The following is a 19631-nucleotide window of genomic DNA, read 5'->3' on the forward strand; positions in this document are numbered from 1 at the left end:
GCATCTCTACCTTAAGTATTTTATCAATTTCTCTGACCAATTTTGTTTTGTACATTCATTTTATTTAATTTGTCAACCATTCTCATTCACTTCTCATACAGTGATTTTGTTTAAATTTGATACAATGGCAAAACATAATTTAATATGCGTGCCAGTTTTGTTTACTTCAATGAAATTTTCTTGACATGATTCTGTTTTCTAATTGTGTTCTGAAATGCAAAACAGTGACTTGTTAATCAAGTTCTTAGACTGCACATTACTATGATTTCAATCACCATTTAGTGCACGTTGCTGAGATACCATAGTGATTTTTGATTTTAATTCACAATCATTCACAATGAATTCTTTATATTGGTTAATTTTTCAGACCTGTTCTGGCTGGCTATCTCTCATCAACGATGCTTATAAGCGTGGGGCCATCATAAAAGCTCTTGGACCGAACTATTATGAGATAGCTAAGCGATGTAGACTGGAATCATGGTTGCCAGCAGTGACTGCATCTGCAGCCATTAGTGATGACTGTTCTCACCACAACCATGTAATGAGGAAACGTTCTTCATCAGTGGATAGATCTAATGCCACTTCTGGAAACTCTTTCCATCACAATATTGTGAAAAGCAGTTCAGAAGTGAGGAATAAGAGTTTTAGTCATAAAAGTGACAGCAGATCAAATCATGAATGTAGAGATGTTTGTAACATGAGAGTAGCATCCGAGCAGTCTAATTATCAAGGGAATAAATCCCCTGCTGTTACTGAGAAGAATCTAGCTAATGTTGTTGATAAGCTTAAGAAGAAATACTCCAGCACATCAAAGACAATGTTACTGGCAACTGCAAAAGATGTGACAAAGGGACGTAAATCGTCAACTGCTGGAAGAAATACAAACTCAGGAATGGAGGGTTCCTCTAAAAAGCAGAATTCTAAAGATGAAGTGTCTATAAGATCTGATGATGGCGTTGCCATGCCAAATAATCGCACTGTGAAATCACATGGTGATCAGAATATATTCAATCAAAGGTTAAAGCATCAAAGGCGAGGTTCAGTTTCAACAGATCATGATACTACCAAGCATTCACATCAGAAAGAGAAACTCTCTGAAAATGCTAAAAGTTATAAACATTCCACAATGTCGCATCAGAAGGAATATCCAATTAAATCTACAAGTCGGAGTAGAGAGGACTCAAGACACTGCTTATCTGGGGATAGAGGTTTCAAGGCTAACCACTCTGATAAGAATCCAAAGAAAAGAAGTCGTTCTCCTGATGACAAAAATTCTAGAAGACACATTCATTCGCATGAATTTAAACGCCAAGCTGTTGACTCCCTCTCTGCAGACAGAAGCAAAATAGATTCAAAGCAAAAGCATAAAAGCACAGTTCATCATCATCATCATCGTCGTCCTGGAAACAACAAAGATACCAGCTTTAAGAAAGATGCAAAAGTTATGAGGGTCGGTAAGCAGAATGGTGAACATTTGACTGAAGGTGAAGATTTGTTCTCAGGAGTCAATGTCACAACCAATGTCACACAGTTTGAGAACTGTCTTGAGAGGCAAGAAACAACAAACATACAACATTCTATTCTAAGGCCAGCAAATAGAGTTCGCTACAAAAGTCAAAAGCGTGTTTCATTCAGTGTTGATGTTAAAGACAATTCTGAAGAAAGTAAACAAAAAACTCTAATTTATCAATGTACCAGTTTGCCAAGAGACAAGTTACCAGCTTTTCAGCAAGGCACTCATTAAAATTATTCAATATGTCTGGAACACTGTACATATCAGTTAATGTAAGGGCTAAGGGTGAATTGATATTTATCGGTAAATGCATGTCAGTAACAAAGAAGTTACTGTATGTGTTATTGTTTCAACATCAGTCAGTAATGATTTATCTACACTATACTCACTGACACTATGGCATCCATGGTTGGCATAGTGAATAATCCAGGGATGGCACAGTAGGCATGTGTCATTATATTGACACTATGGCATCCATGGTTGGCATAGTGAATAATCCAGGGATGGCATGGTAGGCATGTGTCATTATACTGACACTATGGCATCCAGGGATGGCACAGTAGGCATGTGTCATTATACTGACACTATGGCATCCAGGGATGGCACAGTAGACATGTGTCATTATACTGGCACTATGGCATCCATGGTTGGCATAGTGAATAATCCAGGGATGGCACAGTAGGCATGTGTCATTATACTGACACTATGGTATCCAGGGATGGCACAGTAGGCATGTGTCATTATACTGACACTACGGCATCCAGAGATGGCACAGTAGACATGTGTCATACTGACACTATGGCATCCAGGGATGGCACACTAGGCATGTGTCATTATACTGACACTATGGCATCCAGGGATGGCACAGTAGGCATATGTCATTATACTGGCACTATGGCATCCATGGTTGGCATAGTGAATAATCCAGGGATGGCACAGTAGGCATGTGTCATACTGACACTATGGCATCCAGGGATGGCACAGTAGGCATGTGTCATTATACTGACACTACGGCATCCAGAGATGGCACAGTAGACATGTGTCATACTGACACTATGGCATCCAGGGATGGCACACTAGGCATGTGTCATTATACTGACACTATGATATCCAGAGATAGCACAGTAGACATGTATCATACTGACACTATGGCATCCATGGTTGGCATAGTGAATAATCCAGGGATGGCACAGTAGGCATGTGTCATTATACTGACACTATGGCATCCAGGGATGGCACAGTAGGCATGTGTCATTATACTGACACTATGATATCCAGGGATGGCACATAGGCATGTGTCATTATACTGACACTATGGCATCCAGGGATGGCACAGTAGGCATGTGTCATTATACAGACACTATGGCATCCAGGGATGGCACAGTAGGCATGTGTCATTATACTGGCACTATGGCATCTAGAGATGGCACAGTAGGCATGTGTCATTATACTGGTACTATGGCATCCATGGTTGGCATAGTGAATAATCCAGGGATGGCACAGTAGGCATGTGTCATTATACTGACACTATGGCATCCAGGGATGGCACATTAGGCATGTGTCATTATACTGACACTACAGCATCCAGAGATGGCACAGTAGACATGTGTCATACTGACACTATGGCATCCAGGGATGGCACAGTAGGCATGTGTCATTATACTGACACTATGGTGTCCTGGGTTGACACAGTGGATTACAAATTAATGTACATTTTCTTTAGTAAACATTATTAATAGTATGCGTATGTAGTGAATGGCTTCATAAGCAGTACTGCTGATGATTGCTGAACATTATTTTGACAACAAAACAACAAATTATAAGTTGATCTTTTTTTAAGAATTGTTAAAATTACCATGTCATGTAATTTATTATAAAAGTATAGTCAGTTAATACCTTCACTGGAACTCAGGACACATGGTCACGGTCCAAAAGCTTTTATCTGCTGACCAATTATTGGTTAAGATCACAACCAAACAAATGAATTACCTACTTACAATTATGTTTGTGGAAATTTTGCTGAATTTAGTTTAAAACTTAATGTGCAAAATGCTTCTGTGTATGGTCTATGACACATTCATCGCCATAGAAACGTGTCATTGAAGGACCATCAACTTAAGGGCATAATGGGGAAAAATGTGCAAATATGAAATGTGTATTTTTTATTTATATTGATATTTTTTACACATTTATTTACAAAAATAATGACAAAAATATGTGCATATATGAAGCAATAGTTATTGTGCCAAATACAACTCTGCAAGAATCAAGTTTACTAAGGTGGTTGTTGTTGTGTAGCAAACATTCAAATTTGATGTAAACAAATATGGAATATGGGATCCATATCGAACCCACTGCAACAACCATTGCTCAGTAACTGAACAATTCATATTAGATGTAATATCAGCATTAATAAATGATTTATTTTTTTTGTTCACTTTATAATGGTGAATGTGAAGGTGCTATAGTGTGCTACTGAGTATTTATTTTCATTGCATTTACAGTATAGCAATACATTAGTGAATAAAATATATTCATGGATGTTTATATCTGTATTTTAGCTTTTGTTCATTAGTGTGTCTGTCAAGCTAACATCATTACTTGTACATGTCTGAACTGATTTTCACCTTACAATACACGGGGGTGTCTATACTTGTTGACCCTAGTGAAATGTTTGTTTTACAATATATGGGGGTGTCTCTGTACTTGTTTACCCTGGTGAAATGCTTGTCTTACAATACATGGAGGGTGTCTCTACTTGTTGACCCTGGTGAAATATTTGTCTTACAATACATGGGGGGTGTCTCTACTTGTTGACCCTGGTGAAATGTTTGTCTTACAATATATGGGGGTGTCTCTGTACTTGTTTACCCTGGTGAAATGCTTGTCTTACAATACATGGAGGGTGTCTCTACTTGTTGACCCTGGTGAAATATTTGTCTTACAATACATGGGGGGTGTCTCTACTTGTTGACCCTGGTGAAATGTTTGTCTTACAATACATGGGGGGTGTCTCTACTTGTTGACCCTGGTGAAATATTTGTCTTACAATACATGGGGGGTGTCTCTGTACTTGTTTACCCTGGTGAAATATTTGTCTTACAATATATGGGGGTGTCTCTACTTGTTGACCCTGGTGAAATGCTTGTCTTACAATACATGGGGGGTGTCTCTACTTGTTGACCCTGGTGAAATATTTGTCTTACAATACATGGGGGGTGTCTCTGTACTTGTTTACCCTGGTGAAATATTTGTCTTACAATATATGGGGGTGTCTCTACTTGTTGACCCTGGTGAAATGCTTGTCTTACAATACATGGGGGGTGTCTCTACTTGTTGACCCTGGTGAAATATTTGTCTTACAATACATGGGGGGTGTCTCTGTACTTGTTTACCCTGGTGAAATATTTGTCTTACAATATATGGGGGTGTCTCTACTTGTTGACCCTGGTGAAATGCTTGTCTTACAATACATGGAGGGTGTCTCTACTTGTTGACCCTGGTGAAATATTTGTCTTACAATACATGGGGGGTGTCTCTGTACTTGTTTACCCTGGTGAAATATTTGTCTTACAATATATGGGGGTGTCTCTACTTGTTGACCCTGGTGAAATGCTTGTCTTACAATACATGGGGGGTGTCTCTACTTGTTGACCCTGGTGAAATATTTGTCTTACAATACATGGGGGGTGTCTCTGTACTTGTTTACCCTGGTGAAATATTTGTCTTACAATATATGGGGGTGTCTCTACTTGTTGACCCTGGTGAAATGCTTGTCTTACAATACACGGGGGGTGTCTCTACTTGTTGACCCTGGTGAAATGCTTGTCTTACAATACATGGGGGTGTCTCTTTACTTGTTGACCCTAGTAAAATATTTGTCTTAGAATATATGGGGGGGGGTCTCTGTACTTGTTGACCCTGGTGAAATGCTTGTCTTACAATACATGGGGGGTGTCTCTACTTGTTGACCCTGGTGAAATGTTTGTCTTACAATACATGGGGGTGTCTCTACTTGTTGACCCTGGTGAAATATTTGTCTTACAATACATGGGGGGTGTCTCTGTACTTGTTTACCCTGGTGAAATGTTTGTCTTACAATATATGGGGGGGTCTCTGTACTTGTTGACCCTGGTGAAATGTTTGTCTTACAATATATGGGGGGGTCTCTGTACTTGTTGACCCTGGTGAAATGTTTGTCTTACAATACATGGGGGTGTCTCTTTACTTGTTGACCCTAGTAAAATATTTGTCTTAGAATATATGGGGGGGGGGTCTCTGTACTTGTTGACCCTGGTGAAATGCTTGTCTTACAATACATGGGGGTGTCTCTTTACTTGTTGACCCTAGTAAAATATTTGTCTTAGAATATATGGGGGGGGGTCTCTGTACTTGTTGACCCTGGTGAAATGCTTGTCTTACAATACATGGGGGGTGTCTCTACTTGTTGACCCTGGTGAAATGTTTGTCTTACAATACATGGGGGTGTCTCTTTACTTGTTGACCCTAGTAAAATATTTGTCTTAGAATATATGGGGGGGGGTCTCTGTACTTGTTGACCCTGGTGAAATGCTTGTCTTACAATACATGGGGGTGTCTCTACTTGTTGACCCTGGTGAAATATTTGTCTTACAATACATGGGGGGTGTCTCTGTACTTGTTTACCCTGGTGAAATGTTTGTCTTACAATATATGGGGGGGTCTCTGTACTTGTTGACCCTGGTGAAATGTTTGTCTTACAATATATGGGGGGGTCTCTGTACTTGTTGACCCTGGTGAAATGTTTGTCTTACAATACATGGGGGTGTCTCTTTACTTGTTGACCCTAGTAAAATATTTGTCTTAGAATATATGGGGGGGGGTCTCTGTACTTGTTGACCCTGGTGAAATGCTTGTCTTACAATACATGGGGGTGTCTCTACTTGTTGACCCTGGTGAAATATTTGTCTTACAATACATGGGGGGTGTCTCTGTACTTGTTTACCCTGGTGAAATGTTTGTCTTACAATATATGGGGGGGTCTCTGTACTTGTTGACCCTGGTGAAATATTTGTCTTACAATATATGGGGGGGTCTCTGTACTTGTTGACCCTGGTGAAATGTTTGTCTTACAATACATGGGGGTGTCTCTTTACTTGTTGACCCTAGTAAAATATTTGTCTTAGAATATATGGGGGGGGTCTCTGTACTTGTTGACCCTGGTGAAATGCTTGTCTTACAATACATGGGGGTGTCTCTACTTGTTGACCCTGGTGAAATATTTGTCTTACAATACATGGGGGGTGTCTCTGTACTTGTTTACCCTGGTGAAATGTTTGTCTTACAATATATGGGGGGCTCTGTACTTAACCCTGGTGAAATGTTTGTCTTACAATACACGGGGGTGTCTTTGTACTTGTTGACCCCAGTGAAATGTTTGTCTTACAATACATGGGGGTGTCTCTTTACTTGTTGACCCTAGTAAAATATTTGTCTTAGAATATATGGGGGGGGGGTCTCTGTACTTGTTGACCCTGGTGAAATGCTTGTCTTACAATACATGGGGGTGTCTCTACTTGTTGACCCTGGTGAAATATTTGTCTTACAATACATGGGGGGTGTCTCTGTACTTGTTTACCCTGGTGAAATGTTTGTCTTACAATATATGGGGGGCTCTGTACTTAACCCTGGTGAAATGTTTGTCTTACAATACACGGGGGTGTCTTTGTACTTGTTGACCCCAGTGAAATGTTTGTCTTACAATATATGGGGGGGTCTCTGTACTTGTTGACCCTAGTGAAATGTTTGTCTTGCAATACATGGAGGGGGTGTCTCTGTACTTGTTGACCCTGGTGAAATGTTTGTCTTACAATACACGGGGGTGTCTTTGTACTTGTTGACCCAGGTGAAATATTTGTCTTACAATATATGGGGGGGTCTCTGTACTTGTTGACCCTAGTGAAATGTTTGTCTTACAATACACGGGGGTGTCTTTGTACTTGTTGACCCCAGTGAAATGTTTGTCTTACAATATATGGGGGGGTCTCTGTACTTGTTGACCCTGGTGAAATGTTTGTCTTACAATACATGGGGGGTGTCTCTGTACTTGTTGACCCAGGTGAAATATTTCTCTGACAATACATGGAGGGGGGTGTCTCTGTACTTGTTGACCCTGGTGAAATGCTTGTCTTACAATACACGGGGGTGTCTTTGTACTTGTTGACCCCAGTGAAATGTTTGTCTTACAATATATGGGGGGTGTCTCTGTACTTGTTGACCCTGGTGAAATGCTTGTCTTACAATATATGGGGGGGTCTCTGTACTTGTTGACCCTAGTGAAATGTTTGTCTTACAATATATGGGGGGAGGTCTCTGTACTTGTTGACCCTAGTGAAATGTTTGTCTTACAATACACGGGGGTGTCTTTGTACTTGTTGACCCCAGTGAAATGTTTGTCGTACAATATATGGGGGGGTCTCTGTACTTGTTGGCCCTGGTGAAATGCTTGTCTTACAATACATGGGGGGGGCTCTGTACTTAACGCTGGTGAAATGCTTGTCTTACAATACATGGGGGGGCTCTCTACTTGTTGACCCTGGTGAAATATTTGTCTTACAATATATGGGGGGGTCTCTGTACTTAACCCTGGTGAAATGTTTGTCTTACAATACACGGGGGTGTCTTTGTACTTGTTGACCCCAGTGAAATGTTTGTCGTACAATATATGGGGGGGGTCTCTGTACTTGTTGGCCCTGGTGAAATGCTTGTCTTACAATACATGGGGGGGGCTCTGTACTTAACCCTGGTGAAATGTTTGTCTTACAATACATGGGGGTGTCTCTTTACTTGTTGACCCTAGTAAAATATTTGTCTTAGAATATATGGGGGGGGGGTCTCTGTACTTGTTGACCCTGGTGAAATGCTTGTCTTACAATACATGGGGGTGTCTCTACTTGTTGACCCTGGTGAAATATTTGTCTTACAATACATGGGGGGTGTCTCTGTACTTGTTTACCCTGGTGAAATGTTTGTCTTACAATATATGGGGGGCTCTGTACTTAACCCTGGTGAAATGTTTGTCTTACAATACACGGGGGTGTCTTTGTACTTGTTGACCCCAGTGAAATGTTTGTCTTACAATATATGGGGGGGTCTCTGTACTTGTTGACCCTAGTGAAATGTTTGTCTTGCAATACATGGAGGGGGTGTCTCTGTACTTGTTGACCCCAGTGAAATGTTTGTCTTACAATATATGGGGGGGTCTCTGTACTTGTTGACCCTAGTGAAATGTTTGTCTTACAATACATGGGGGGTGTCTCTGTACTTGTTGATCCAGGTGAAATATTTCTCTGACAATACATGGAGGGGGGTGTCTCTGTACTTGTTGACCCTGGTGAAATGTTTGTCTTACAATACACGGGGGTGTCTTTGTACTTGTTGACCCCAGTGAAATGTTTGTCTTACAATATATATGGGGGGGTCTCTGTACTTGTTGACCCAGGTGAAATATTTCTCTGAAAATACATGGAGGGGGGTGTCTCTGTACTTGTTGACCCTGGTGAAATGCTTGTCTTACAATACACGGGGGTGTCTATACTTGTTGACCCTGGTGAAATGTTTGTCTTACAATATATGGGGGGGTCTCTGTACTTGTTGACCCTGGTGAAATGTTTGTCTTACAATACACGGGGGTGTCTCTGTACTTGTTGACCCTGGTGAAATGCTTGTCTTACAATACACGGGGGTGTCTTTGTACTTGTTGACTCCAGTGAAATGTTTGTCTTACAATATATGGGGGGGGGGGTCTCTGTACTTGTTGACCCTGGTGAAATGCTTGTCTTACAATACACGGGGGTGTTTTTGTACTTGTTGACCCCAGTGAAATGTTTGTCTTACAATATATGGGGGGGGGTCTCTGTACTTGTTGACCCTGGTGAAATGTTTGTCTTACAATACATGGGGGGTGTCTCTGTACTTGTTGACCCAGGTGAAATATTTCTCTGACAATACATGGAGGGGGGTGTCTCTGTACTTGTTGACCCTGGTGAAATGCTTGTCTTACAATACACGGGGGTGTCTTTGTACTTGTTGACCCCAGTGAAATGTGTGTCTTACAATATATGGGGGGTGTCTCTGTACTTGTTGACCCTGGTGAAATGCTTGTCTTACAATATATGGGGGGTCTCTGTACTTGTTGACCCTAGTGAAATGTTTGTCTTACAATATATGGGGGGGTCTCTGTACTTGTTGACCCTAGTGAAATGTTTGTCTTACAATACACGGGGGTGTCTTTGTACTTGTTGACCCCAGTGAAATGTTTGTCTTACAATATATGGGGGGGTCTCTGTACTTGTTGACCCTAGTGAAATGTTTGTTTTACAATACATGGGGGGTGTCTCTGTACTTGTTGATCCAGGTGAAATATCTCTGACAATACATGGAGGGGGGTGTCTCTGTACTTGTTGACCCTGGTGAAATGTTTGTCTTACAATACACGGGGGTGTCTTTGTACTTGTTGACCCCAGTGAAATGTTTGTCTTACAATATATGGGGGGGTCTCTGTACTTGTTGACCCAGGTGAAATATTTCTCTGAAAATACATGGAGGGGGGTGTCTCTGTACTTGTTGACCCTGGTGAAATGCTTGTCTTACAATACACGGGGGTGTCTATACTTGTTGACCCTGGTGAAATGTTTGTCTTACAATATATGGGGGGGTCTCTGTACTTGTTGACCCTAGTGAAATGTTTGTCTTACAATACACGGGGGTGTCTTTGTACTTGTTGACCCAGGTGAAATATTTCTCTGACAATACATGGAGGGGGGTGTCTCTGTACTTGTTGACCCTAGTGAAATGTTTGTCTTACAATACACGGGGGTGTCTCTGTACTTGTTGACCCTGGTGAAATGCTTGTCTTACAATACACGGGGGTGTCTTTGTACTTGTTGACCCCAGTGAAATGTTTGTCTTACAATATATGGGGGGGGGGGGGTCTCTGTACTTGTTGACCCTAGTGAAATGTTTGTCTTACAATACATGGGGGGGTGTCTGTACTTGTAGACCCGGGTGAAATGTTTGTCTTACAATATACAATATAAACTTCACAAAAACAAAATCTCAGGAAAATTTCACAACATAATTAAATCTATTTATCAGAATGCCACTGGCTGTGTTAAACTAAAAGGTGGTTTGACTGCTAGCTTTCCAGTTCAAAGGGGTATCAGACAGGGAGATGGTTTAAGCCCACTCCTTTTCAATCTTTTCATTAATGATATCAAATGCCAGATAGAATCATCCAATAATGAACCCCCTTTACTTGTAAACAATCATTTGTCATGTTTGATGTATGCGGATGACCTCCTCCTCCTATCACAATCTAAAAATGGTCTGCAAAATGCAATACGCACAGTGGAAACATACTGCAAACAATGGAAACTAGATATCAATGTGTCAAAATCAAAGATTATCATTTTCAACAAGCAAGGTAAAATATTAAGTAAGTTCAGATTTCAAATCAATAGCCAAAAATTGGAAAACGTCTCATCATACTCCTACCTTGGTGTTAAAATCAATGCTACTGGTAAACTGAACAGAGCTCAAGAAGACCTTAGTCACAGAGCAATGAAGGCACTTTTTAAACTAAAACAATTACTCTATGCAGACCCAAATATTCCAATCAAAACACATCTGAAATTGTTTGATGCTATGGTTAAACCAATTTTACTCTACTGTAGCGAAATCTGAGCAAGCGATATTATTAATATGCACTCAACAGACTTGTTTAAACAATCCTTGCCTATGGAAAAATTACATCACAAAATGTGCAAGTACCTACTACAAGTAAACTGTAAAGCCACAAACTTGGCATGTTTACTTGAACTGGGAAGATATCCACTTATCATCTCAAGCATCAAACGTATGATTAACTACTGGCTGAAAATAAAACATATGGATGAAACCACTCTGATCTCTGAGGCCTACAAACTTGGCACCAATTTGGACAAAGAAAACGTCAGTAATTGGACCACAGGCATAAAAAAATTACTGAACCTTTTAGAAATTAGTGATGTTTGCGAAAAAACCAGTATTATCCCATTAGCTACAAAAAAACTAAAAAATATGTTTGAGAAACACTGCACAGAAACAATGCATAATGACAATAAAGGCACTAATCACAAAAATAAACTTCGTACCTACAGACAGCTGAAAACTGATTTTGCACTTGAAAAATACCTTGAAATTATTAAAAACCCCATCCACAGATCATCTATGACTAAACTGAGGATAAGTGCCCACATACTTCAGATTGAAGTTGGGCGATATCACAACATAGATGTCTTAAATAGAACATGCCCTGTCTGTGACTCCAATGAAATTGAAGATGAAGAACACTTCCTCTTCAATTGTAACCAGTACAAATTTGAAAGAGATGCTTTGTTTGAAAACGTAAACTTATCCGGTAATCTGAAAGCACTTCTCAATAACAAAAATTCTGAAACCGTCCAAGCAATTGCCAAGTTTATCAGCGACTGTTTCAATAAAAGAGAGAATTTCATGAAAAGCAATTTACCAGCTGCCTCAAAATAACACCATAAAAATATTTATATAATAATATTTTCACAGTATTACTATTTATTTCTTTTTTATTATTATTATTACTTATGTATTTTATTGTTCCTTATATCCTTATTGTATTCTAATCTAGATCCCAGAAGGGATACAATATCAATAAAGGTTGTTATTATATTATATGAGTGGGGGTCTCTGTACTGTAGTTTTTATTTTTTCATCGTCTTCTTCTTGAAAACTACAATTCTCATTGCTTTGATACTGTATATGTACCTTGGGCAGACCTCTCCTAGATTTGTTTATTTTGTGATATTTTTAATTCTTTAATTTAATTTTGATGAATATTTTTGGTAAAAAGTGATATTTTTGACTTCTTGATTGATTTTATATTATTCATATAGGTACAACAGGTAGACCTCTCTCAGATATATTCATATCGTGATGATATCTTCAATTCTCTAATTTTGATGAATATTTTTGTCATTTTTGGTAAAAAGTGATATTTCGACTCGATATTTTCCAATGATATCTCCAGTTCTTTAATTGAAATGTGCATTGCAGAGCTATCACAGCCAAGAGGCTGCTTGTTGAAATTTGAAATGGCATTATGTCTTGTGTAGATCGATCTAAACTATTATCAACCAGACCTCTTCAGTTTTGGTACATCCTCTATATTTTTCAAGAGTGAAAATGTTGTTTGAAATTGTTATCTTATTGTGATAATAACACAACGAAATTTTATCCTTTTATTTTCAAATCTGGATAGCTTTAAATGCATACAAACAAGAACCAGACAGATAATTGCACAGATTAGACACAGCCAGCCAGAACTTACAGATATATGTCAATGCTGTAAGAACAGTTCAGAATACAATAATTCACATTGCTGATACAGCAGTCTTTCATTTGCAAACGCATAACATTAAAATGATCATTCATTCAAGCATTTTGTACAAAGATGTTATTTTATATTTGTTATCCAACACTTTCAAACACTAGTTTAACAAAGACACTGGAAAACAACTGCAATAGTTGGGTTTTCATCAATTGACATAGTTGACAGCTGCAGATATTTTGTTGGTGTAATAGGGCTTGAATTCATTCTTCAGTTGTCTATATTAGTTTATTTCATAATCAGATCAAAAATGGCCGACTGACAGCCAACTTGTTTTTTGAAAATGTGGTATCATAGACATGCTTTATAGTACATACATTATACACCTCTGTATCATTTTCATTTATATCAAGTATTTGTCATAAAAGTTATAATAATTTGATTAAAGATGGTTGTCGAGCAGCCATTACATCACAGTACATAATCCAACTCAATGTAGTGGGGCAGTCTCTGACCAATTCAATCCAATTCCGTTCCATCTCACCTATATGACCGCCCTGTCCCCTACTACTGAAACACCCATTCTACATAAGATCACATGGATCATCCAACAACAAGTATTTTTTAATATTCTGTGGTATTTCCAGACTCTCCACGACATGACAAAATAATTTCCCGTTGTAACATCTTAATTTATATCGGCATAGATGTTGCAGCGACCGTGGCTTGTTAGCTGCTTGAAAAAATGATTTGTAGAATTCAAAATACAATTCATCTGTCTCATCACCATCATCTCCATGGTGATTATTCGTAGTATTGGAGATATAGGAGATATAATTACAGTTAGAGTACGCATTGACTACCAAACCAATCAACTTGATCCTTTGTGGTGACCTGTCAATGAGCAAAGCAAAATCTTCTTGTGAGAATTTACTAAAACAAGCTCCATGATTAATGAGTTTCCTTACATATTTTGCCGGGTCAACTCGTACTTGATCAAAATTGTTATCAAGTTTATGAAAAGTATCCTGAAATCGCAGTGCTAAATCAAGCACTGTGTAACCATGTAGATCAATAACGTTAAGATCTGGAATGAGATTAATTAATAATTCCACACATGATGTTTTTCCAGATGCAAACGCCATATGCAATGCTGTACTGTTTGTAGAGTTGAATATATTGATGTAACCTCCATGACGTTGAAGAAGCTCTAAAGCTCTTACGTTACCTTGACCAGCTGCAAGAAAAGCTGGTGTTTCATTTCTACGATTACGTGCATTCGTATTTGCATGGTTTTCCAACAAAGTTTGGACGCAATCAAAATGGTTACCAAAGCTGTTAGAAACTGCATAGTGAAGAGGGGTTGCAAGTGTTGCGATATCTGCATTATGAACCGAAGCCCCATGGCTGACAAGCAGCTTCACAAATTCACTATCGCCAGTAAGAGCACAAAGACAAAGAAGAGGCATCCCTGTTGTTGTTCTTTCATCAGGGTTGGCACCGTGTTGCAGAAGTAACTTCAGTGCAGGCAGGTCAGCATTTTTATAAACATAATACAAAAGACAGGTATTATCAGACTGATTGGCTTCAGCACCGTTCTCAAGTAAGATTTTCATACAGTCGTAGCTGGCATTTTCCGCACTGACTTGGAGAGCTGATAATGTGGTGATATTATGGAGAGCCATGTTCGTAGAATCAATGTAATTTCTTGAGAAGTCATCCACAGTGAAATCAACATTAGGCGAGAATCCAGCTAGAAGCACCTGATTAAGAAGTTCTGATCTGTCAGCTTGGATAATCTGATAATAAAGCCTTTGTGTACTCTGCTTTACATCAGAAGGCAGTGATTTCCAAATCTGATGAACTTGTTTGAAATATTGGAAAAAACTGTCAGAGTTGCATACTTCTGAATCCATCTCTATGGCAACAGTATTCTGAAACAAATAGTTAGAATGAATGAATTTTATTTCACCAAAAAAAGAACCACATTAAATATATAAATACAAATGATAAAAGCCGAGTATCATTGAATACTAATAATACATTAATTCTTTGGTGGGGATTCAGATATAATTCAATAAAACTACAGTAGTCCCCTCTCAAATCTTCAAATAAAGAAAAAAATATTACAAATCAAATATTGATGAGAAAGTGCTTTCAATTTGTTTTGAATATGTCTGTTAGTGAGGGTTTTAAATGCACCAGGCAATAAGTTCCTATGTTTTGTTTCACTGTGTTATGGTTGAGTGTACAATTCAGTTTTGGAGTGTAATAATTCAAGCTACAGGCTAAACGTGATAATTATGGGACTATGGATCTAAATATTTATTTAAATTATGTATGAAATAGTTAATATTAAGATCAAAGACAAATGAACAGATTTGTAATTTGAAAAAGTGAAAAAATGTCTAGTATTTTTTTAGTTTTTGGAACAGAGGAGCAGCATGGGAATATGAATCAGAGAAAGTGATGAGGTATACTTTTTTTTCTTTGAGAGATATATTGGTTAAATTAGAGTTGCATATGTATTACACAAGATTTCTAGGTAATATGTGGAAGAATGAAGGAGTTTTATATAAGAATGTGTTTAGATACAAAATGGCATAGTTGTAAAATTAGGTCTATTTTTGGTGCAATAACTTTCCATGTCATATTCTAGCCAATAGAGATACCAAATTAATTATTAACTGAGTGCACGCCCTCTATTGGTGACCAATTAATATTGAGGCTGCAAAGAATTGGTAGAATGCAGTACACAATCACAGTCCACTTGGTATACAACCATACTCCCTCCAGTACACAACAGCAACATTGTGACATCAGTGTAGTGCTGATCAGTAAGTCACATTTCTTCTCGCTTTGACAAAAATGTAAACAAAACACAACATACATGTATGTTGTCTTGAACAGAAATTTTGGAAACTAAATAAAATATACTATCATATTATTATACATCTGTCACCGTAATGCCATAAGTTACAGCGTGTCGTAATGTTGCGGTATTTTACAGGGTATTTTCATCCTACCATATTAGAAAATGCAAATTACAAACATGGCTGCCACCAGGGTTTGACTGGACTCCTCACAAAGAAGTTCGCTAATTCTGTTCTAAACTTTTTTGAATTTTTGATTTTATCATTCCCATGGTGTATCCTTGAGGATACCTAAAAGTATGCACTCAGACAGTACACCTTTGTATTGACCTCCGCTGCACGTCAGTCGATACTTCCGCTGTACTGTCTTCGTTCATCCTTTGAGGTATTCTCGTAATAACCTCATATTATACTATACTATGGCCTATAGTAATGAAGAATTGGTAAAAAAAACATTAACAACTAACAATCAAGACAAAAATTTGTACAATTTGCAAGATATTTTGATGAAATGAGAAGATTTTGGACACCCCCCACCACCACCACCACCACCATCATCCCAAAGGTTGTATTAAATTGATAAACACCCCAAATTAATTTCCCTGAATAATGAAAGCTCTATCACCAAAGGTAATTATGCAAACCCTCGCTCCTGAGTTTGGACTATTACAGTTGTGAAAGTGATTTCGAATCGCCAGTGAGGCCAAATTGCTCAATAAGGGAAGGCCAATTAACCGACGCACTGTGATTGCACTGCGAGTGTGCGTGATAATACTTCAATGTTAAGACTGTGTTAACTAAATATATTGACCTCTACGACACGAATCAATCAAATACTGATCACTGTAAGAAAATATTTACCTTGACGTTTCAAACGCAACTACTTGTACTATCCATACATCGTCATCGTGATATGATATGGGGCAGGAAATATCTTGCCTCGCTTTCGAGTCACAAGAATGCCGACCTTCTTGGGTAATTTATATTGTGATAAAAACCATTTAGCATTATTATGGTCTTCACAACAGAATTAATGTTTGTTTTGTCAAAATGTTTTGCTAAAATGACGAATCAATGTTTAGAACAAACGAGGCACTGTATGGTCCATGTTTGTTCAAGCCGGTCGTCAATGGCGCCCTCAACATAAAATGCTATATTTTACTTCGTTTTTAAAGTGTCATCACAGGCGGCGCGATTTGAGTCCTAATGTGTGTGTACTTGGGGAGGTGGTTTTAACTTAATTTAAGATTGTAACAGTGAAAACACACTTGACAAACATTGGACTACTGTATTCTTCTATATCTAAGCTTCCATATGATATATAAGTTATAGTAGCATGTTTAATAACTTTTAGAGAATGTCTGAATCACAGATAAATGTTTAACTCATTTCACCAATTGTTATATAACGAACATAAAAGAAAGTTGTTTTTTATTATAAAATAATGGTAAATCTTGGTGGATGTTCTTTCAGAGCAAATTGGATGGAAAAGTTTGCTCTTTTTAGTTTCACGGTGAAATGGAATCGAGAATAAACCTAACCGATTATATTTTCCTTTGTCATTAGAAACCCATCTGCGAAGATTGCCACTCGATAGGAGTAATGAAATGTTCATGGCATCCTTTATTTGTAAATTTATATTATTTCTAGTATGCAGAAATGTACATTTAGTGCAAAATATAAATGTATCGATAAAATAAGAAACGTAATTCTCTGCCATACAACGTTACCAACGTCCTGTGATTTGAATGTGAATTGTCGGAATGATAAATAAAAACAGAATAGCGATGCTGACTGTCGGGTAAACCCTTGAAGCGGGGAAGTCATCACCTGCGCATGCGTCAGATGGCCATAGCGTGTCATTGTTGACAAACAAGCGTCTACACGTGAGCCTTTGCGTTTTTAGCATGTGGTGTTATCGTCGCGTGGGACTCAATTCCCGCGCGTGCGCAGGCGACGCCCCCCCCCCGCTTTAAATAAACATTCGTACTGCATATGAACTATTGTATTCACTTATATCTAAGCTTTCAGATGATGTATAAGTAGTTATAGTAGAATGCTTAGTAACTTTTAGAAAATGTCTGGTTTAAAGTTTAACACGTTTTACCCATGCTGCTCAACGAGCGCAATACATTTACATATAATAGACGAACAGCTTGAGTGTCCAAACTAATTACGAAAAATTCGTTGACCATCGTTAAAAGTCAGTCATCTGGAAACGTTTATGTAACAAATAAAATGGATACTATTAGGCCGCATAAATAGGCAACTTTTTTCCGAACACCAATGTAGTTTTTACAATCAGTTTCATTCCTAGTTGATACATTTGGTGTGATGCAACGTTTTGCGATTATATTTAAGTCACTGTTACATGTAATATAAAAATATGTATACAAATAATCCTTTCAATGTGCAAGCTACAATACACTGTTTTTCATATTATATATTTTTGCATACTGCGCTTCTTGTAGTAATTTAGTGTACGTCACTTCCGGCATCACCATTCTTTGACATTGTGAATTATGCTTTGCTGACTCCTTTAGTTTGTATGTTTTAATTCGGACCCCATTCTCTGCCCATACCCCTTCACCATTAACTGTCACCTCCATGATACATAAACTCCAATAATCACGGATTCGTGTTCGTAAAATGTCAACCTCGGCGGCCATTTTGTTTTTACCAAACTGTTCTACTTTGTTCCAAAAAGTTTTATTGAAGTGTTGATAGAGTAAATAGTCCCCTCTGTTCCAATCATGGATAGATTGTGTAATACCAGAAGCTTGTGAAGATTGCATCCGTTGATTCAGCGCAAAATAAACTATATCATCCAAATCCCAGCATAACAGTCGACCAAGTAAAATGAGTGACTCATCAAAATACTCGCATATCATAACCAAAGAATAGGTGTCTTCAATCAGCTTGATTGCTTCACTGATATTCTCGTCATACTCCCAGCTGTCAGCACCGAATCCCATATCAAATAGAAATGGATTTTTTAGTGGAAACAATACCACATTTGCATCGTAATAGTATTCTGGTGATGATATGAAATCTTTCAGTGGATCTCTAGATGTGATTCCTAGATGTCTACCAGCAGCATAATATGAAAATAGGGATTCGAACTGTATGCCGGGATTACGCAATATGGTAATATAAACTGCATCACGTGACATTAATTGACCAATGGCTGCAATAGAACAATATAACTCTCGGCGTCAATAGACTTGTAGACAAGATCACAGTCCCTTTATCATAGTTATAGAGAGACAGAGGGACTATGGCAAGATAGATTACACAATGTACAGTAACGTTACAGATAGACTAGACGAGGTTTGGGACAATAAAATCAATAAGTCAAAATTGTATAGATATAAAAAAGATAGCACAACAGTACATCACTAATCTATATTGGATATTGTGCATCAGTACATCACTAATCTATATTGGATATTGTACATCAGTATATCACTAATCTATATTGGATATTGTACACCAGTATATCACTAATCTATATTGGATATTGTACACCAGTATATCGCTAGTCTATATTGGATATTGTACACCAGTATATCGCTAATCTATATTGGATATTGTACACCAGTATATCACTAATCTATATTGGATATTGTACACCAGTATATCGCTAATCTATATTGGATATTGTACACCAGTATATCACTAGTCTATATTGGATATTGTACACCAGTATATCACTAGTCTATATTGGATATTGTACACCAGTATATCACTAATCTATATTGGATATTGTACACCAGTATATCACTAGTCTATATTGGATATTGTACACCAGTATATCACTAATCTATATTGGATATTGTACACCAGTATATCACTAATCTAT

At 38.1% G+C, this 19631-nt stretch overlaps 3 protein-coding genes across 3 annotated transcripts in view; 1 reads left to right on the forward strand and 2 right to left on the reverse strand.

Annotated features, from left to right (window-relative positions):
- Positions 1–4060, forward strand: part of LOC144356296 (helicase senataxin-like) — a 62301-nt gene extending 58241 nt beyond the window's left edge. The window contains exon 26 of the mRNA XM_085506032.1: positions 368–4060. Coding sequence (XP_085362158.1) covers positions 368–1744 — 1377 coding nt within the window. The 3' untranslated portion in view covers positions 1745–4060. The remainder of the gene's footprint in view (positions 1–367) is intronic.
- A 9073-nt stretch (positions 4061–13133) lies between these two features.
- On the reverse strand, positions 13134–16880 carry LOC100367452 (ankyrin repeat and SOCS box protein 18-like). The gene is made up of 2 exons (XM_006811941.3): positions 16631–16880; positions 13134–14830 (listed from the first exon to the last, which is right to left on the reverse strand). The coding sequence occupies exon 2, from the start codon at positions 14810–14812 to the stop codon at positions 13481–13483; it is 1332 nt and encodes a 443-aa protein (XP_006812004.1). The 5' UTR covers positions 14813–14830; positions 16631–16880; the 3' UTR covers positions 13134–13480.
- A 1306-nt stretch (positions 16881–18186) lies between these two features.
- On the reverse strand, positions 18187–18942 carry LOC102805100 (galactosylceramide sulfotransferase-like). The gene has a single exon (XM_006811940.1). The coding sequence runs from the start codon at positions 18940–18942 to the stop codon at positions 18187–18189; it is 756 nt and encodes a 251-aa protein (XP_006812003.1).
- Between the last annotated feature and the right edge of the window lie 689 nt (positions 18943–19631).

Source organism: Saccoglossus kowalevskii, chromosome 12 (assembly GCF_978046115.1).
Source record: "Saccoglossus kowalevskii chromosome 12, keSacKowa6.1, whole genome shotgun sequence".
Classification (NCBI taxonomy): Eukaryota; Metazoa; Hemichordata; class Enteropneusta; family Harrimaniidae; genus Saccoglossus; species Saccoglossus kowalevskii.

Excerpts from the sequence above, each read along its gene's own strand:
- LOC100367452 (XM_006811941.3), bottom strand. The coding sequence starts at position 14,812 with ATGGATTCAGAAGTATGCAACTCTGACAGTTTTTTCCAATATTTCAAA.
- LOC102805100 (XM_006811940.1), bottom strand. The coding sequence starts at position 18,942 with ATGTCACGTGATGCAGTTTATATTACCATATTGCGTAATCCCGGCATA.